The following is a 22,017-nucleotide window of genomic DNA, read 5'->3' on the forward strand; positions in this document are numbered from 1 at the left end:
CTCCCTCACCGACACCATCCTCAGAGGCCGAGACAGTGGCAAGACATTTCTACTGATCCTCCTCGATATATCAGCCGCATTTGACACCATCAACCACAGAACTCTCCTCACCAGACTTAAAGAGATCGGTCTGCAAGACACTACACTCAACTGGTTCAAATCATACCTCTCTAACAGATCCTTCATTGTCAAGACAAACTCTTCTGAATCCTCCCAAGTGCCCCTCACCCATGGCGTCCCTCAAGGTTCTTCACTATCCTCGACCCTCTTCAACATCTACCTCCTCCCACTATGCAAATACCTCTCTGATGCCAACCTCACCTACTTCGTTTATGCAGACGATATTCAAATTCTCCTCCCCATCACCAAATCCATTGAACTCACCATGGAAAGATGGAACAAACTCAGTTCAAATTTATCTCAACTGCTATCACAACTATCTCTCTGCCTCAAACAAGCCAAAACAGAAATCATTCACATCCAGGACGACCGTCCCGCTTCCCCCCTCGAGAGCACCCCCTCAAACAACACAGGAAGCGCAAACAACACTGGGATGCCAAACTTATCAAGAACCTCACTCACACCATCCACAAAAAACCTAGGAGTAACCATCGACAGCCAACTCAACTTTAAACGACACATCTCCAATATAATCAAAGATGGATTTTTCAAACTTCAAACACTTAAAAAACTCAAACCTCTCCTCCAACCGCATGATTTCCGAACAGTACTGCAATCAATTATTTTCTCAAAACTCGACTACTGCAACTCCCTCCTCCTTGGACTTCCGGAAATCCACATCAAGCCCCTCCAAGTTCTACAAAACGCCGCCGCCAGAATTATCACCAATCACAGAAAATCCTCCCACATCACACCCACTCTCAAAGACCTCCACTGGCTGCCCATCACACAAAGAATCCAGTATAAAACCCTCACCCTTCTTCACAAAAAAATAAACAACAACAGAATGGTCTGGCTAAACAACAACATCCAACCATATTTCACACAAAGAAATCTCAGATCCACCAACTCAGGTCTCCTCTCCATCCCAACTCTTAAAAATGCTCACCTCAATACAACACGCAAACGAGCCATTACAATAGCTGGCCCTACCCTCTGGAACTCCCTCCCCCCACAGCTCAGAAACGAACCCTCACCGCAAGTCTTTAAAAAACAGCTCAAAACATGGCTGTTCTTGAAAGCATTCCCTCCTGAACCCCAACATCCTATAATAAACGCTCTTGAAAGCCTTACCGCATAACTTCTACTCTGCATGAACGCATAACCCCTCCTCCCCTTCTCTACCCTCCCTTTTCCCTGTCCCCCACCCTACTCGTAACCTCCCTTTTCCCTGTCCCCCACCCTACTCATAACCAAGTCATATTGTACATATTGTATATAGGCTATATGCCATATTTGCCATTTCTATATACCCACATCTAATATTTAATATTAATTTTATTCATATGTTACAATGTTCCTTATATTTATTGTTTAATCAACTGTTCTCTTGTTACAATGTAAAATAGGGCAGTTCCGGCTCTATTCAACCTGTTTTCTGGAAACCGATGTGATATCTCGATCGAATGTCGGTATACAAAAGAAATAAATAAATAAATAAATAAATACTCACTTTCTGCTTAATATTGAACTGAATAATCCTTCTGTCTTGCTTTCAGTAGCTCTTGGAAAAAAAGAGCATGGTTAGATTTTTTTTTTTTTTATAGCAGCATATACAATAATTGTGCATCAGAGAATAATTATGCATTAGTTATGATGATGGGGCTCATAAAAAAACTGATGTAGAAATTCTTAAGTACACATCATTGTTTGTTTTGTACAAAAGCTTGTTTTATTTTGCAAAACACTTCATCTTTCAGAGTTATCTTTAATAACTAGCTAGTATTTCTTACCATTGTAATGTGTATTTTTTAAATCATTTGTTGCATTTGGTTTTCCAGCAAGAACGAACAACTTTGACCAATTTGTTTGTAAAATATGTCCCCCACTTAATTGAAATGATTTTGGAGGGAATTATGGATGGCAGACAAGGAGAAAAATTGAAGACTATCGTCCCTCAAACAGATTTAAATATGGTAGGAAGCTATGGCTATTTCTAGTAACTAGAAAGTACAGCATTAAAAATAACTAAAATAATAGCTTTATTGTATTAATTTTTCACTGCTTACAATTTTGAAGTATTTTATAGAAACATATTACAGCAGAACATATATTACTAGCTTCAAAGTAGTTTGTGTTATGTGAAAGGCATTTTTCTGAAGATATAAAAATGACATTCTAATTAAAAGGACAGATACTTTCAGATAGAGACATCTAAATGACCATATTTAATACTAAAACAATAGCTAGTGAAGGGATTCAGTTGTCCTTGAGAAGTGATGTTTTTCAGGATTATATATATATTTTTGTATTCATTTCCTACTGTGAGAACATTGTCAGCCTTTGGATATCAAAGCTTAATAAGGGATGTGCATTCATTGAATCAAAATAGGATATGAAAGAATATTTCATATGTCGTTTTTATAATGTTTTCAAAACAAAACGTTAGAAAAACCAATGAGATTTTGTTATTTTTATTTTATTTTGAAAACAACCCCTCAAAACACCCCCCAAAAATTGCTGGAGCCAGGAACCCCTCTGGTCCCCACACCCCATTAGTGTGGGGGTCTCGATGACACAACCAGTCCAAGGAATGGTTTTGTCACTGAGGCCTAGACCCAGGCCCGGTGGCAGGGCCCAGCCTAAGGCCTACGCCTAATGCTAGGACTCAGCCCAGAGTTTGGATCCTATCACTAGAGGCTGAGTCCCAATGCTGAGGCCTAGGCCCAAGCTCAGGCCCTGTAGCTGGGGATTAGGCCTCCAGACATCATCTTCTGTGGGCATCCTCTTCAAAAAGGCAACCTCTGCTTGGAGGATGTGCCGGAATGATGTTTCTCTGTTAAAAATGATCGACTGTACATCAAAATGTTGCCCTCTGCTCAGAAGGAAGGTACTAGAGAGAATTCACTCCAATGCATCCTCCAAGTGAAGGGTGCCATTTTGAAAAGGATATTGACAGAAGATTTCTCAAGACCTGGTTCCCTGCCTTCCGGACCTGGGCCTAAGCCGAAGCCAAGGTCCCAGTGACAGGGCCCGGCCTCTGGCATCAGACCTGGGCTGGCTGCATTGATGTGACACCCCCCCCCCCCCCCCATGGACGGGTTAAGTTGAGGCTGGTGAAGTCCTGGCCCTAATAATTTTTAGGGGTAGGGGAGATTGGGTGCAGGGGAGCCTGGAGAAGCCCCATATCCATTTTCTTATTTTATTTTTGGGGGTTTTTTAAACGTTTATTTAAATTATGCAAATTACAGAAACAAAATAAACATTAAACAAAATGGTACCTGGGGGAGAAACATTCCAGAAAAGGAAAATAGAACCCCTGAAATGAAATGATTTTTCCCTGCACAATTAATGTTACATGTACACAGATACATGTAGTAACTCAATTACTAACAGAGTAGCATTTGATTGTGAAAATAGATGTCTGTCAGAAAATATGAGTAAACTGTCACAGTTCTAAAAGCCCTTGAAGTGTACTTTATGGTTTTGTCATTGTTCTGCAACAGGTGACACAACTGAGTAAGATGCTGGAAGCTTTACTTGTTAAGGAAATTGAAGAGCCTGAAGTTCTGGAATGCTACTTCATAGAAGCTCTCTATTGTTCTTTGGGTGGTACACTTCTCGAGTCTGGAAAAATTAAATTTGATTCATATATGAAACGTCTTTCCTCAATGTCATTAGCTGAAGATGAACAAACACTGGCGGAACCAGGGACATTACCAGGTAGGATATTCTGCCTGCCTGTAGTTTTATTATTTGGAAATGTAAAACTGTCTTATGTGTATTTGTATAGTGCTGCGTAGATCTAGTAGTGCTATAAAAATAAGTAATAGTAAAACAAAGATAAAAATAAGCAACTTGCATGTGTGGTAGGGAATGGAAGAGTGCACGATGATACCTTGCAATTTGAATCAGCCCTAGCTAGTTACATTTCTTAAAAGATAAATATACTCTTCTGTGTCCTGTGTAGAATTTCAGAAGTACACATGGCAAATAGCACGCACTTTATATCAATTAAAATGTTTAGTATTAACTATTTGTTTTCAAATTCATTAAGCTACTACTCTGCAGTTCTACAGTCATCAGAGTGGTCATGGTAGAAGAGTGTCACACAATAACTAACAATCTTTGGATATAATTGGTCCATACTTGCCTTGATGTCATAAATAATAATATATGTGCTGCATGAAACAGTCAGATCCTGTTCCATTGCAAGTATTGTATGGCATTGTACCAAACATGCTTATACAAAGAGGTTTAGAGGAGAAGCTTAAATAATTTCAACAATAATGATTTGAGAGTAAGATATAGAAATATAAAACCCATTTTTTTTATTTTAATGTATAATTTATTTAGGTTTGAAAGGCTTACTTGCATATAAGCAGAAAGTTTGCATATAAGATAATACTTCATTTATATTTTCCTGCATGTGTTCAAAACCCTTTTGCAGCTTTCTTTTGATGGTATTAATATTGTGGTATTACTTGTCATTCTTCTGCACCATTTCAGAACACTTGGATAATATCCCTTTACCCCAGCTGATGGAGGCAGTGCATTGTTTTTGTTTTTTTTTAAATACTTACAGGATCACTACCTCTGTATAAATCCAGTGCAGAAAGACTAGTCCAGTATTCTCTGCCTCCAGCTGATGAACGAATTTCTATTAGTGCAGCAGCTCTTGAAGCTTATAGAGGAAAACATTTACTTAAACTTTCCAAAGGTCTGTTAAGGGCCATGCTATTGGCAGAATGTCAGTTTTAATGAACCCATACGCTGTTATGCTCCCTTCCTTTCAATAAGGTAAAAGTTGAGCGTCAGATTTATATCTGCCCGTGGCAAGAAGAAGGATCACTTTGAGATATTTCCCCTGAGCTGTTTTTCATCCCTCAATGTTTGTAAGTAAAAATAATTTAAAAAAATTAGGAAGGACTTTGCCTTTACACCCATACCCTCAAATTGAGACAAGGTAAGCTCTAAGGGAGTTTACTGAAATTAAATATTGATAACTCGTATGCTGCCTTGTACCAAAGATGCAGTTTGGTTAGCTTGCTTCCATTTTTTTGAAACTTACAGTAAGTATGACTGAATAAAGCTGACCCTGCCTAACCTGTGAAAGCAAATGTTGCTTACCTGGTGTAACAGGTGTTCTCACAGGACAGCAGGATGTTAGTCCTCACAAATGGGTGACATCATCAGGATGGAGCCCTGTACGGAAAACTTTTCTGTCAAAGTTTCAACAAGCTTTGACTGACACTGGCACACTGGGTGCACTGAGCATGCCCAGCCTGCAATTATCCCTGTGAGCCACAGGTGTCTCCCTCAGTCTCGTCTTATAGCTAAAAAGCGCAAGCGAAACTAAAATAAAAGTATACAGACCCAACTCCGCGGGGTGGCGGGCAGGTTTCGTGAGGACTAACATCCTGCTGTCCTGTGAGAACACCTGTTACACCAGGTAAGCAACATTTGCTTTCTCACAGGACAAGCAGGATGGTAGTCCTCACAAATGGGTGAGTACCGAGCTGAGGATGCCCGAGAATGCACCAGATACACCGCAGACACGCGAAAGCGTAATGACGGAGGTGGAAATGGGAACGGAGGGCATCCGCAACACCATAATGGGTTCGTGGAAGGATGTTGGGTAGTGAATTGAAAAAGGTAAGAGTAGTCGGACTGGCCAAACATGGAGCATGCCGGCTAGTCAATGTAAGCAATAATAGGCTGCAAAGGTATGGAGAGGACTCCAGGCTGCAGCCTGATAAAAAAGTACAAGCAGCAGTAACCAAAGGGAAGCTGTTAAGGCTAGGATGGAAACAACAGTATGTGGATACCCACAGTGTTGTAGTGAAGTGTCTGCTTGTTGGTAGCAAAGGAAATACAGACCACTTAGTCAGAAGGATTAGATCTGAGTGGCCACTGGAAGTCGCAGCTTGACTCTTGCATGGAGGAAAGAGTCAAGTGGCATTCACATGGAATGCAGTGCAATGTAGATAGAATGTAAGCGCAGCATTACTGTCCAGGAATGTGGAAAATCCACTCTCTCCCTAGGGCGAGAGAGAGAGGCTAGGAAAAATTGGCAGAGTATTTCCTGAGTAAAGAGAGATGCAACATCTACCTGAAAAGGATAGAAAGATGAATGCATAGAACCACTCAGTGACGGAGGAACGAGTCAGGTGAGTATGGAAAGAGTGCATAACTCACGGACCCTGCTGGCAGGAATGACATTAAGAGGGAAAGAAGTTCCCTTGCCAAACTGTGGAAGAGAGGAATGGAAAGGCTCAAACGTAGAATGTATGAGACTTATAAGGAAAATATATATGTTCATTCCGTGATTAGAGAAATAGAGGCGGCTTGATCAGTGGATAATCCATGGTAAGCCGACTCAGAGAGGTTTACCGTAAACGGGAACCCAACTCCCAAAACGATACACCTACTGAGAGAAAGGTGTAACTATGTGGAGGATGTCTGGAGAACAGAATCCGAGGGAGTAAGAAAAAATGGTGGAAAAGTAAAAGGAGTAATACCTCTCTTTTTTTTTTTTTTTTTTTTTTTTAGCGTCAGGAGGTAAAGCCTGCCATATTAAACGGCAAGATTTATGTTTAGAAGGTTTTGTGACGCTACCAGAACCTAAGAACATCAGTAAGTCTATGATTTGGGACTGACTGGTGAGAGAATAAAAGGTTACTGATATGATGGATTGAGAAGTATGGGAAGCATACTGATCTCAGTCAGGGAGTGGGGAAAAGAATACTGAACCCCATCCCAGTTCAACAATAGAAAAAATGCTGGCTACGAGAGGCATCAGAAGAGATATATTGAAGAGGCCTTTGATGGAAGAAAAGGCATCTAAGGGAACGCATAGGAAACATGTGTAGGGAGCAGAACCTGTGCATCGTATGGAATGATGCAGACGCAGAGGAAAGTTTAATTAACTCAGCGTGAAAAGATTTTCCCTGTACACATGTAATTGAGACCATTCGAGAGGATAGAACCTACGTGGAGAAGGTCTGATAGAGCGTTCATTAAATCTCTTAGATATGTGGCCCAAGGAGGCATGAAGTGAACAAGGGCCAAGGTAGAGCTGCGCAGCTGTCTAGCAGAGCAGCTAAGAGGTAATGCGTGCTTATGAGTTGGAAAGCACATTGTCCCTATGCTGTCTGTCTGTATGCACAAAGAATTGTTGCAAAAGCAGTATTGGAAGGCATAAGGGCATAACTCATGGGTGCAACGTCCAGGACGTTTATGAGAAACTATGCTGGAGTGCAATAGACGCATAATGGGTTGAAAGCTTTCAGGAGAAACTTTATAACCCTAAGGAATTGCGAGCATGAGTCGAAGGAGACTAGGTCCTAGTTCGAACTGGGATAAGAATCAGGGACGAAAGCAATGAAACCACTTAGGTCCATTGAGTATAGAATGTCACTGAATATAACCCATAGCAGTTTTGAATTATGAGAAAAATGCATAGTGGGAAGAAACCCCATAGCCCAACCATGAAAAGTTGAAGGGCTGAGGTTATGGAAAATATGCACAGGGACATATACGAATGTATCAGAATGTCTGTGCGCATGCTGGACAAGAGGGACTTAAGACTGTAGTGTCCAGAAGTGTTACAGAAGGGATTTATGGCAGTGACAGTAATCCCAGTTAGTAAATGTACAGTGAGTCATGAAAAAAGTGAGAGCTCATTGCATGTACTGAAAGTGGTTAGCAGTAGTCTATGCAAGGAAAGTGAATGATGTTACACTCCGCAGAGAAAACAGCATTCACCATGATGCAAGAGACAGTTCACTTACCGAAGCTGGTGCCAACGGCAGAGCTTGGGGTTGTAATGTTGACTCATCATAAAGCACATAGAAACATTAAAATAATGTACTTACTGCAATATGGAGTGATGGTAACCAAAGATACCATTGTACCTGTGACTTCTAAAGAAAGTTGGAGTTTCTTAGGTCCAGGATGTGCGGAGAGTAACTATTTTCTGTTAAAAGAAAAAATAGTGCAATTAAAACTCCCCAACCCCCCTCCCTTCTCCCCTCTGCACTTCGTAGCGCCTGGGGGAGTGTACCGGGACTTTGGTACAAGGTGGGGTGGCCGCTCTGATATCTGACCAGATGGGAGACCAGGAGGTGTCCCAATGGAGGATATCATGTAGGCTCCCGCAGGAGTGTGAGCGGTAAGTGGTACCTGCATTTCTGTATGCTGTACAAGGAGACACTGAGACCTGTGGCCAGGCTTCAAGGTGGACTTGTACATGGGGCAATGGTTGCTGAATCTCATGTTTAGCAGATCAGCCAATGCAGCTGGAACTTTGGTTGGGAGGGAACCAAGAGTCAGAGCATTGGTCGGCACAGGGACTTGTTACTGACAAGAGAAGAAGCCCTGCTGCAATCCCAAGAAGATAGAGGGGTTCTCCTGGTATAGTGGCTAACATAGCTAACATAGCGATATGTGACACTAATACAGCTCCTAAGGCACATGACCCAGAACTTTTCGAACCACAGTCCGAATGGGAGAACACAACTCTATGGGAATGCCGCCGAAGCGGGTACTTACCATCCGACGTGGATCGCCGCAAGACGAGCCGGTGAAGACTGTTGACTCCGTCGGTCTCTGGAGTCCTCGAGGGGAAGGCCGGGGACGTAAACGTCCATCTCACACTGAAACCCGGTATGGTGGCACAGGTACAGAGGAGACAGGCCAGGTATGATTGGCGCTTAGACTGCTAAGTGTAACAGATGGCCACAGTCCCACACCACTTGACGGTGGGGCACGCCAGGAACAGGGGAGCCCTAACGGAACTCATGTTCCCTTCCCTCGTCGCAGCGGCTCGATGTGTCGTGACGCCAATGCAGAAGCCGTCGGACCTGGATCCGGAAGTTCTGGATCACCAAGGACTGCCAAAACTGTAGAAACAGTGCTGATGGCAGTGGTGATGTTGCTCTGCCCGAGCGTTGTCCAGCCTGGAGAAGGATGGCACCGACGTGCTGGATGGCGTCAGCGGCGGACGATCACGATGTCGGCGATGATGGGTGCCACGGTGCTTGGCCCGGTCTTTCCCCAGCGCCGAGATGGAAGCCCTCGTCGTCCTGGAAGGCGATCGATGACGAACTGTCAGCACGCCTGCTCTGCTCCTGACACAATGGAGTGTCTTAAGCTAATACGGGGCTTAAAAAAGAACCCAAAGCGTGGAGCAATGTGAGGAGGCGAGGGTATTATGTGGCGGTGCTATGTCGGTATTGACGATATTGAAGGCAACCTAAGGGGCTTCGAGGATATCATCAAAATGGGTATGAAAAATCGTCGATGACTGGCCAGGAGAATGATGACAGTGACGGGCACTGACAGCACTGGCATAGGTATCTTTGAAACGATGTGGAATCGAATAATCGAAAAACATTGCCGTTATTGAAAAAGATACCGGCATCGACTGAGTCGAAGTCGAATCGATAGGGCGTCAAGGACACCGAAGGAAAACGTAGGTGTCGAGGGCATCGATGCATGGAGGCGGGCATTTATGCCTTTTGTGGCATGGCCACGGGCATCAACTATAGGGCCACAGACGTTGACGGTATCGATTTGGACAGACTCAGATTTCCAAGTGTACATGGTATCGGTGCCCCAGACATGTGTGTCGGTGGCATCGATATGGGTACGTATGGAATCGATGGCATGGATCTCCCAGTCGATGAATTCCATCCCGGCATCAACGCCAGTCCTGGAATCGGCATGGGCATCGATGCCAGCCATAAGGCTGGCATTGGCATCGACGCCTATCCACGGAATCGAGCCGGCATGGATACCCACCGATGGGACCCACCTGGGCATCGAATTTCACCGATGGGAGCAGCCTGGCATCGACTGCCCTCGATGGATGCATTCTAACATAGATGCCCATGGATGAAACACCTGGGCATCGGTGTCCATCGATGCAAAAGGACCCGGCACCGATGCCATCGACGTACAAGCCATCCGGCACCGATGTCCATCGATGGACAAGCCATCCGGCACCGATGTCCATCGATGGGGACCATCCGGCACCGATGTCCACCGATGGGGACCATCCGGCATCGATGCCCACCGACGAAATCAATGTGGCACCGATGCCCGCCGATGGAAAAGGGCTGGACATCGGTGGGGAGGATGGGGCATCGATGGCATCCCCAAAAAAGGGGGGTGGCATCGATGAAGTGACCCTGGGATCGTTAAAAAGTGTCTCGGGCAACGGTGGCGGCGACCCGAGTATGCATGGCAGTGACTAACAGCGTGTGCGTCAATGGCATGCATCCGGGTAGGGACGGCACCGAGGAAGCCCAAGGAAAAAAACAGTGCGTAGGAGGAAAAAAGCCTGGTAGCACTGAAAAGCAAAAAACATGGATAAAGGCATCAGGGCACCGTGGGAGGAGGGGCGCTGATGACATATAAAAGCCCAGGGCGGTTTAGGAGGGTACCGGTGTAGCGATAGGGTATCGACTGCGTGAGGGTACCAGGGAACGAAGGACTTGAAGCTACAGAGGTCCTAAAGTTAAGGAAAAAATCCCTACCCCACTAGCATAAGCAAGCAGAGTGTCACAGAGATACTCGCAAGCTGTTTAAAGCTAACTGAAAAATGGGGGAAGGGAAGGCTTCAGTCAGTTAACAGCCTTAAGATAGTGACAGGAACCGACCGAAAAATAAGAATTAGTACTCACCGAGCGTCGTAAAAACGTACGCGGAGGGAGACCTGTGCAGGGAAAAGTGTTTTTTGAAGTGAAAAGTTAAGTGTTTCTATGAGGTAATTAGTTAAAAAATCCTCACAGAGCTCCAACCGCTATGCTGACTGCAGAGCGGAAAAAAGAAGACTGAGGGAGACACCTGTGGCTCACAGGGATAATTGCAGGCTGGGCATGCTCAGTGCACCCAGTGTGCCAGTGTCAGTCAAAGCTTGTTGAAACTTTGACAGAAAAGTTTTCCGTACAGGGCTCCATCCTGATGATGTCACCCATTTGTGAGGACTACCATCCTGCTTGTCCTGTGAGAAAACAAATACTCAGCTATAGATAGCAGCTCAGCTTGCACTATTTGTTCCTGTTTGTGATTTAAAGTCAGATGAACACTCAAAAACAGGGCAATCAGCAAGTTCCACTATGTACCCACATCAGTCCAGACTCTTGGGTTTTGTACCCCTGCCAGCAGAGGGAGACAGATAAAGTTTTACTGACACTGCTATATAACCAAGTGTGCCACCTGCAGTCCCAGAGTATTTTTCTGTCTCCAGAAGATGGTAAATGGCGCAAAACCCAGGGAGTTGTGAGGTCCTGGTGGGGCTATCCTCCCTGGTTGAGGCAGTTGAGCAGTTGGTTGGTGACCCTTCTTAGCTCTGTCTGGGAATCCGTGGGGAGAACATCTGGTGGTCCAGATACCTCAGCCCGCACAAGACAGCCTGGTGACCTGCTGCAGTTCAGCCTATGAGCCTTAGAAGGAGCAGGGAAGTATCCTTGTTAAAGTTTGCTAAAGTTGTTTAAAAAAAAAAAAGTCATAAGGCTCTTTATTTTCCTTGGTGTCACACAGTGCTCATATGGCCTTGGCTGGTGCAGGGAGGTTTTCGTAGCAAGGCAGTAGGTGCAATAGGCAGCTCTCAGCTCTCCGTACATGAGCAGAAGCACATGGCGCTAAGCACGCTGTTGGGGCCATGCCATGCAGCACTTTATGTTGGGCCTGCAGGGAATCGCATTTACGCCTTAGGCAGAATTTTTGCTCCGGGTGTGCTGCTCGTGGGGAGGGCAAGTTGTCAGGACTCTCCCTTTGCGTTAGATTGGTTATCTTCAGCATGTTGAGCCACGCCTTCAACCAGGGCTCCCTCTGGTAGTGTGGCATTGGTGGCCATCGAAGATCCTGATGTTTCCCCACCACATTTGTCTCCAGTGGGGTCAAGTGCATGGATGGATGGAGAGGAGTTAATGTGGACAAGTGCAAGGTGTTGCATATAGGGAAAATAACCTTTGCTGTAGTTACACGATGTTAGGTTCCATATTAGGAGCTACCACCCAGGAAAAAGATCTAGGCATCATAGTGGATAATACTTTAAAATCGTCAGCTCAGTGTGCTGCAGCAGTCAAAAAAGCAAATAGAATGTTAGGAATTATTAGGAAGGGAATGGTTAATAGAACGGAAAATGTCATAATGCCTCTATATCGCTCCATGGTGAGACCACACCTTGAATACTGTGTACAATTCTGTCGCCGCATCTCAAAAAAGATATAGTTGCGATGGAGGAAGGTACAGAGAAGGGCAACCAAAATGATAAAGGGGATGGAACAGCTTCCCTATGAGGAAAGGCTGAAGAGGTTAGGGCTGTTCAGCTTGAAGAAGAGACGGCTGAGAGGGGATATGATAGAGGTCTTTAAGATCATGAGAGGTCTTGAATGAGTAGATGTGACTCGGTTATTTTCACTTTCGAATAATAGAAGGACTAGGGGGCATTCCATGAAGTTAGCAAGTAGAACATTTAAGACTAATCGGAGAAAATTCTTTTTCACTCAACGCACAATAAAGCTCTGGAATTTGTTGCCAGAGGATGTGGTTAGTGCAGTTAGTGTAGCTGGGTTCAAAAAAGGTTTGGATAAGTTCTTGGAGGAGAAGTCCATTAATGGCTATTAATCAAATTTACTTAGGGAATAACCACTGCTATTCATTGCATCAGTAGCATGGGATCTTCTTAGTGTTTGGGTAATTGCCAGGTTCTTGTGGCCTGGTTTTGGCCTCTGTTGGAAACAGGATGCTGGGCTTGATGGACCCTTGGTCTGACCCAGCATGGCAATTTCTTATGTTCTTATGTTCCTCCTCTGTGCTGACTCCGCGAATGGGAATTTTGCCCAGGACCGAGAGTCGGAGAACTCTCAGGCCTTTTCGTCGGAGTTTGTTCTTCTGATGTCAAGACGGCATCAGGGGGCTTAGTAGGTCATGCTCTCTACCCTTGGGGGGACCCAAAGCATGCAACAAGTTGGGTCCTGCAAAGCGTAAGCGGACCAATGAGGTTTGGCGTGTATTGGGCCTGAACTCAGTGTCGGGTAATCCGAGGGGGATATTGATAATTCAGAGGATTTACAAGGGTTCCTGGGGGAAGCCGCTGGGGATGATCCACTGCAGGACAGACTGGATCTGGTCGGGGGCTCAGAGGAGTTTCCCGTGGCTGAAGGGGGGATGATCCCAAGGTGGTATGTCTCTTTCACAGAGAGGCGTTCTGGCCACTGATTCCACATGTTCTTCAGGAAATCTGGATCAAGGTGACGCAGGAGGAGCCTGACTTGGAGGGAGCAGATCTGGTACTGGATGGCCTGCATGGACTGGCAAAGGTGTTTCCCCCAGGACAAGCAGGATGGTAGTCCTCACAGATGGGTGACTTCATCAGATGGAGCCTGGCACGGAATACTTTTGTCAAAGATTCTAGAAACTTTGACTGGCACACTGAGCATGTCCAGCATGCAACTAACTACACAGCCACGCAGGGTCCCCCTTCAGTCTCTCTTTTTACATGGAGCTGTTGCCTCGCGGCTTCATTATTTTTTCCCTTCACGGAAGGAAATCACCGTTTTTCATCAGTTTTTTCCCACCTTGGGGTCCCCTGTCACGAATCGGTTCCTCCGGTGTTCGGTAGGTACTTTTTTCGTGTTGATGTGGTCGGTTCCCGAACGTCTGCCTCCTGGTGGCCACTGGCCACTGACCACACACCATCTTTTTTCAATGGCGACCAGTTTTTGGAAGTGCCCTCAGTGTCCGCGGACTGTGTCCATCACGGACCCGCACCACATTTGCATCCTCTGCCTGGGGCCTTCCCACGATGTTCGGTGTCCCAGCTGTGCTCAGATGAGCCCCCCCCCCCAAGGCTGGCACGCCCACCTGGACAAGATGGAGCACTTGTTTGGTTCCAGACAATTGGCTCCATCGACTCCTGTACCGGGTACGTCGAGTCGTGGGATCAATCTGACTCTGGACCTTCTCCTTCGGCGCACCGCTGCGATAATCAAGGTACAGGAGATCGCCCCTCACCGGCATTGGGTCACTCCAAGACCTCCGGGTTATCTTCTTCGGCACCGTAGAAGGTCCGGGCTGAGCCACGTGGGAAGCACCAACACCGGCACCGACAGTCATCACCATCCGGTGTTGGCACCGATACTGAAGGGACATCGGCTCTGGCCCCTGCCGAATCCCCTCCAAAGCAGCCCCGAGGTGAGGAGGCCCCATCCTCCTCCGAAGCTGGGAGCCCAAGGCATTCCCCACCGGTTTCGGTGTCGTGCAATGAGCTCCTGCGGACTCCTTTGGAGGCTCTGGTGATGCCCAGCCTGCCTCCTCCCCCGTGGTGCTTACCACGCCCGCGTTTAGGGACGAGTTGGACCGTGTGGTTCAACAGGCAGTGCTAAATGCCCTCCAGGGTCTCCAGCTGCCACCAACGCTGGCTCCCATACCTGCACCGGAACTGGCGCCCTCCATGTTAGCACCTTTGCTGGAAAGGCTGGACGTGCTGCTCAGTGCCTTAACAATGCAACCAGTGCCCAGAGGTCCTTCGATGCCCCATCCACCATCGGTCCCTCCCTCTGATATGATCCTGATTCCGGGTTCTTTGGAGGAGGCGGAGGATGCTGCTCTGCACCCGCCACCATGGGCAGTGCCATCGATGCCGGATCCCATTCCCGGGCCCTCAGGCCTCCTGGTGCTCTGACTTCCATCGAAGGTCCCAGTACCCTCGATGCCGGTGCAGCCTTTGTCGGTGCCCCCTCACCGACCATCGATGCTTGCGCCCCCTCCTCGACCCAGACAGTTTAGTGGTGAAGAGGAGGGCTGTTTAGGGTGAAGAGGAGTGCTGGCATGGCTCATGTGGCCTCCATTTGGGGAAAAATTCTGAGATGCAGTGGCCCAGTTAAAAGATCATCATGAAACTCTGCATCAGTTATCTGCTACCATCTCAGACCCTCCTCGGCAACCTGACAGTAGTGGGAGCACATTTGCGCTGCAAGGGAGTGCAAGACCTTCATTGGTTACCGATCCACTTCAGAATTATGTACAAAACCATCATGATTATCTACAAAAACATCCATCAACACACTGAACTCGACCTACAAATCCCTTTTAAAAAACACACATCTGCCAGACCCATCAGGGAACACTACAAAGAATCACTACAGGTCCACATGCCAAAACCTACCACCACAAATCCTACAGTTCAAGAGCTCTCTCATCTGCAGGTCCAAATCCTTTGGAACTCCATCCCCCGGACTTAAGACAAGAACCATTGCGCTCTAACTTTTAGGAAAAGACTAAAAACTTGGCTTTTTAAAAAAGGCATTCCCAGATCTGGAATTAAATTCTCCACCCATCAGCATAAACACAAAAGTTAGTGAACTGTAACAAAAACCCACTAACTTCACACGCAGTGACAACAACATATATTATACTTCACTACAATTCATATTTGGTCAATCTTTCCTACCCATCTATATTTTATAATTTTATACATATTTATTAATTGATACAGTGGCTAAAATGTTAATATTCTTTCTTTAATTCCTCCCCTTTCAGATCCTAGTTATTTTTCCCTTGTTTTTTCGTAACTTCCTCACATCCTAAATATTGTTACAATGTTTTTATTTGTTAGTTTCTTATTATATTTGATGTCGAATTGGGAAATGTTTCTACCATGTTACTCTCTGCAGTTATTCACATTGTTAATTGTAAACCGGGTTGATGTGATTCATATCATGAAACTCGGTATAATAAAAATAATAAATAAATAAATAAATAAAATAAATAAATGTGTTCCCATATCTGGACGATTGGCTCATCAGGAGTTCTTCGAGGGAGGGGAGCCCTTCAGTCCCTGAACTCGACAGTGGGGCTCCTCCAATCACTGGAATTCCTCATCAATTTCTTAAAATCTTAGCTGACGCCATCCCAGCGGCTTAGTTTCATCGGAACGGATCTGGACACCACAATGGCCAAAGCATTCCTTCCCAGCGATCGCAAAGTTACCTTGGCTAGTTTAGCCAAGTCCACTTGTGGCCAGCAGATGGCATCAGCTCGCCTGGTCTTGAAAGTTGCTGGGTCACATGGCTTTGTCGGTGCACATCACCCCAATGGCCCCGCCTGTCCTCAGTGGCAACCAAGCCTCTCAAGAACTCTCTGCACTAATCAGATAACTGGATCGCTTCAGCTGTCCCTCGCCTGGTGGGAGCAGGAATCCAACCTGCTCAAGGTACTTCCTTTCAACCCCTGCTGCTCAAGTGATCCTGACTATGGATGCCTCCAACCTAGGCTGGGGTACCCATATCAATGGCCTCCATACGCACGGGGTGTGGTCGAAGCCGAGGCAAGATGGCCAGATAAACTTCCTGGAAACTCCAGGCGATGCGGTATGTATGCTTTACGCGTTCCAGGACTGCCTGTCCAACAGAGTCATCTTGATTCAGATGGACAACCAAGTGGACATGTGGTACGTGAAAAAACAGGGGGGCAAAGGCTTCTTATCTCCTCTGTCAAGAAGCAGCACAGATTTGGGCCTGGGTTTCTGTCACGTTCCATGCTCCTGCATGCAGGTACCTGGCAGGGATGGAGAATGTGGTGGCAGACCGCCTAGTCAGACATTCCACCCCCAAGAATGGTCCTAAACCCCTCTGTGATGGCCAAGATCTTCATTGGTGGAGTCAGCTGAACGTGGATCTCTTTGTGTTATTGCAGAACCACAAGGTGAATCGCTTCTGCTTCCTGCACAGGGAGGGAAAAGGGACCAGCCGTAGATGCCTTCTCCCACTCCTGGAGTGCGGGTCTCCCTGTATGCATACTACCCTCCGATTCCACTCATAGGCAAGGACTCGTGAAGCTACAACAGGACTGAGGCTCCATGATCCTCATGCCCCGCACTGGCTGTGACAGGTCTGTTTTCCGATCCTCCGCGTCCTTGTCGGTCCATCAGCCTATCCGACTAGGCATCTCGTCCAACCTTATCACACAGGATCAAGGCAGGGCTGTGCCACTCGAACCTCTGGTCCGTTGGCCCTCATGTCCTGGATGTGGCAAAGGCTAGTGCTGCAGTCCCTCAACCTTTCGGACAATAATCTCACAAATCCTGGTAGCTTCTCGTAAGCCTTCCACGTGGAAGTCCTACCAAGCGAAATGGAGGAGGTTCTAATTCTGGTGTGTGCGGAACAGGGGTCTTGATCTCTTTCACTTGTCCCACACCTAGACTTTTGGACTACCTATCTGGCATCTTCGGAGTCTGGGTTACAGACTACTTCTATCCGGGTACATCTGAGTGCCATCAGGTGCCTACCACGTGGGAGTGGGTTACACTCCGATCTTGGTGCAGCCCTTAGTGGGGCGCTTCATGAGAAGCTTACTTCAACTGAAGCCTCCGCTATGTCCTTGTTGTGAACCTGGGACCTCAACATAGTGCTGGCATGGCTCATGCGACCTCTGTTTGAGCCCCTGCGCTCCTCTGAGTTGAAACACCTCACTGGAAGGTCATCTTCCTCGTGGCAGTTACTTCCGATCTCAGAGTTCAGTGAGCTGCAGGTCCTGGTAACCTATCCACCTTATACCAGGTTCTTCTATGACAGGGTGGTGTTGCGCACTCACCCTAAGTTCCTGCCTAAGGTGGTGACTGACATCCACCTGAATCAGTCCATCGTGTTGCCCACCTTTTTCCCGAGGCCGCACTCTCACTCTGGTGAGATGGCTCTGGACACCTTGGACTGCAAGCATGCTCTTGCTTTTTATCTGGAGTGCACCGCAGCCCACAGGCAATCCACCCAACTCTTTGTCTCCTTTGACAAGAATAGACTTGGAGTTGCGGAGGCAAGCAGACCCTGTCCAATTGGTTGGTGGACTGTATCGCTTTCTGTTATGAGCAAGTGGCCTTCCGCTCAGAAGCTGAGTAAAGCGCACTCAGTGAGAGCCATGGCAACGTCAGTAGCCCACTTCTGGGTAGTCCCTATTGCTGAAATCTGCAAAGCTGCGATGTGAAGTCTCTTCCATACCTTCACAGCCCATTACTGTCTTGACAAAGATAGTAGACAGGACAGTGTCTTTGGCCAGTCTGTCCTCTGTAACCTATTCCCAGTGTGAGAACCCAACTCTCCCTACCTAGGGCTCAGTATGAGGTTCAGTCTGCCCCGTTGTTGCCAGCAGCATCCCTGATGATGTGCCTGTTGCATGTTATTGGGTGTCTGTTGGCCCTGTATGTTCCACGGGCAGCCTGCAGCTTGGTATTCACTCATCTGTGAGGACTACCATCCTGCTTGTCCTGGGAGCAAGCAGAGTTGCTTACCTGTAACAGGTGTTCTCCCAGGACAGCAGGATGTTGGTCCTCAACAAGACCCACCCGTCAGCCCGCGGAGTTGGTTTCGTCTGCGTTCTATTATTTTATTTTTTGTTCGTCTTTTTCTGCTTTGATATGAGACTGAAGGGAGACTCTGCACGGCTGCTGGGTTAATGGCATGCTGGGCATGCTCAGTGTGCCCAGCATGCCCAGCATGCCAGTATTCCATGCTGGGCTCCATCTGATGATGTCACCATCTGTGAGGACTAACATCCTGCTGTCCTGGGAGAACACCTGTTACAGGTAAGCAACTCTGCTCTCCCTTTTAGAAGTTGGTAAAGAAGCTGGTAGTTCAGAGTGGGATACTCTGGAATCTGGTCAGTGAGTTGGCAGAGCTCTATCCTTTACCAGAGGAGACCTTGGCGTTGTTGGCTGTCCCCAAGGTGGATGCTTTGGTGTTGGCAGTCACCAAGAAAACAACTATTCAGATAGCGGGCTCAGCCGCATTAAGGGATGTGCAAGATCACAAGTTGGAGCTTCATTTCAAAAGGATTTTTTAGATTTTAGCTCTGGCCATATGGGCTGCAGTGTGCAGCAGTCTGATGCAGAGGACATGTCTGCATTGGGTCCAGCAATTGCAGGATTCTCAAGCTTCAGAGGAAGCTGCAGTGTAGCAGGCTGACCGTCTGGAGGCAGTGGTGGCTTATGGAGCAGATGCCTTCTATGACCTGGTCAAGACCTTTTCCCGAATTATGATGTTGGCTGTGTCTGCTAGACATTTTTGGTGGCTATGGAATTGTTCGGCGGACATTTAGTCCAAGACACAACTTGGAACTCTTCCTTTCAAGGGAAAGCTGCTGTTTGGAGAAGACTTGAAGCAGATAATGAAGCATCTGGGGGGAGTCCAAGATGCACAAATTGCCGGAGGATAAGCCTAGGGCAGGATGTTTGTGCCTGCATAGGCTAAGTTCCGAAATGGCAAGCCCCGGTCAGGACTTTGTCCTCGGGTCAGTCCTTTTGGGGAGGGGGGGGGGGGCAGGAAGCCCTTCTGGGACAACTCTGTTGCCGGTGCAGAGGGAGATAAGTCCTCACAATGAAGCGAGGCCAGCCCACTCTTCGGTTCCTGCTGTCTGAGGGCAGTTATCTTTTTTTTTCAAGGAATTGGCCAAGATCATCTCAGACCAGTGGGTGCTCGAGGTGGTAAGAGAAGGCTTTGCTTTAAATTTTGCTTATCCCCCTGCAGTCCTCTTGTAAAGCAAGTAGTGGTTTGAGAGACAGTGGATCATTTGAAGCAACTGGGGGACCATAGTGCCAGTTCCGCTAGAGGAGCAGAGAACAGGGAGGTATTCCATCTATTTTGTGGTGCCAAAGAAAGAAGAGTCGTTTCGACCCATTTTGGATTCAAAAAGGGTATATGCGGCCCTCAGAGTTCCGCAGTTTCACATGGAGACTCTAAGGCCAGTCATTGCAGTGGTAGATCTGACAGAGGCCTATTTACACATAGCCATCAAATAAGAGCACTAGAGGTTCCTAAGATTCATGATACATGGGGAACATCTTCAGTCTTGGGATCTGCCCTTTGGTCTGGCGACAGCACCAAGTACATTGATGAAAGTGATGGTCATGGTGGCGACGACCTTAAGAAGGGAAGAGGTGCTGGTGCATCCGTATCTAGAAACTGGCTCATAAGGTCGGAGTTGAAAGTCCTTTGTTTGCAGTCAGTGCAGAAGGTGCTGTGATACCTACAGTCTTTAGGCTGAATGGTGAATTTCCCCAAGTCATCTTGTTCCCTTTCATTCCCTGGAGTATCTGGGGGCATGGTTCAACATGCAGGAGGAGAAAATTATGAAGCTGTAGGGACAGGTTTGTCACCTGTTAGAGCTCTGATTCGATTATTAGGAATGTAGATAGCTGGGTGGCTGGTGGGCGTGAGGATCGCCTGGTAACATGCCTACCTGGTGCGAAGGTGGCGGACCTCACGCTGGGGAGGAGCCGGATGTCGTGGTACATGTGGGCACCAACGGCATAGGAAAATGTGGGAGGGAGGTTCTGGAAGCCAAATTTAGGCTCTTAGGTAGAAAGCTTAAATCCAGAACCTCCAGGATAGCATTCTCTGAAATGCTTCCTGTTCCACGCGCAGGTCACCAGAGGCAGGCAGAGCTCCGGAGTCTCAATGCGTGGATGAGACGATGGTGCAAGGAAGAGGGAATTCAGTTTTGTTAGGAACTGGGGAACATTTTGGGGAAGGGGGAGTCTCTTCCGAAGGGATGGGCTCCACCTTAACCAGGGTTGAACCAGACTGCTGGTGCTAACCTTTAAAAAGGAGATAGAGCAGCTTTTAAACTAGAACAAAGGGGAAAGCCGACAGTTGCTCAGCAGCGCATGGTTCAGAGAGAGGTATCTTCAAAGGATACTAATGATGCATTAGAATTAGGGCATCCCGACAGTGAGGTTCCAATAATTAGAAAAATAGACCAAGTGCCTGTAACTAAAAACTCACCTGAGCTAAAAGATTCTAACTTATCCCTATCAATTAAAAAGCAGAATGAAATTACAAAAAACAAACTTTGAAATGTTTGTATGCTAATGCCAGAAGTCTAAGAAGTAAGAAGGGAGAATTAGAAGGTATAGCAGTGAATGATGACATAGACTTAATTGGCATCTCAGAGACATGGTGGAAAGAGGATAACCAGTGGGATAGTGCTATACCGGGGTACAAATGATATCGCAATGACAGAGAGGAGCACCCGGGAGGAGGTGTGGCGCTTTATGTCTGGGATGGCATAGAGTCCAACAGGATAAACATCCTGCATGAGACTAAATACAAAATTGAATCTTTATGGGTAGAAATCCCTTGTATGTCGGGGAAGACTATAGTGATAGGAGTATACTACCATCCACCTGGTCAAGATGGTGAGACGGACAGTGAAATGCTAAGAGAAATTAGGGAAGCTAACCAAATTGGTAGCGCAGTAATAATGGGAGACTTCAATTACCCCAATATTGACCAGGTAAATGTATTATCGGGACACGCTAGAGAGATAACGTTCCTGGATGGAATAAATGATAGCTTTATGGAGCAATTGGTTCAGGAACCAATGAGAGAGGGAACAATTTTAGATCTAATTCTCAGTGGAGCACAGGACTTGGTAAAAGAGGTAATGGTGGTGGGGCCACTTGGCAATAGTGATCATAATATGATATTTAATGACTGGAAGAGGAACAGTGTGCAAATCCACGGCTCTCGTGCTAAACTTTCAAAAGGGAAACTTTGATAAAATGAGAAAAATTGTTAGGAAAAAACTTAAAGGAGCAGCTGCAAAAGTAAAAAAAAATGTCCAAGAGGCGTGGTCATTGTTAAAAAAAAATACCATTCTAGAAGCACAGTCCAGATGTATTCCACACATTAAGAAAGGTGGAAAGAAGGCAAAACGATTACCGGCTTAAAAGGGGAGGTGAAAGAAGCTATTTTAGCCAAAAGATCTTCATTCAAAAATTGGAAGAAGGATCCAACAGAAGAAAATAGGATAAAGCATAAACGTTGGCAAGTTAAATGTAAAACATTGATAAGACAGGCTAAGAGAGAATTTGAAAAGAAGTTGGCTGTAGAG

At 46.5% G+C, this 22,017-nt stretch overlaps 1 protein-coding gene across 1 annotated transcript in view; it reads left to right on the forward strand.

The window, feature by feature from the left end:
- Positions 1 to 22,017, forward strand: part of DNAH10 (dynein axonemal heavy chain 10) — a 952,322-nt gene that overhangs the window by 553,411 nt on the left and 376,894 nt on the right. Inside the window, 2 exon segments of the mRNA XM_029571350.1 lie at positions 1,962 to 2,096; positions 3,627 to 3,843. Of these exon segments, the coding sequence (XP_029427210.1) occupies positions 1,962 to 2,096; positions 3,627 to 3,843 (352 nt within the window).

This window comes from Rhinatrema bivittatum, chromosome 11 (assembly GCF_901001135.1).
Source record: "Rhinatrema bivittatum chromosome 11, aRhiBiv1.1, whole genome shotgun sequence".
NCBI classification, from domain to species: domain Eukaryota; kingdom Metazoa; phylum Chordata; class Amphibia; order Gymnophiona; family Rhinatrematidae; genus Rhinatrema; species Rhinatrema bivittatum.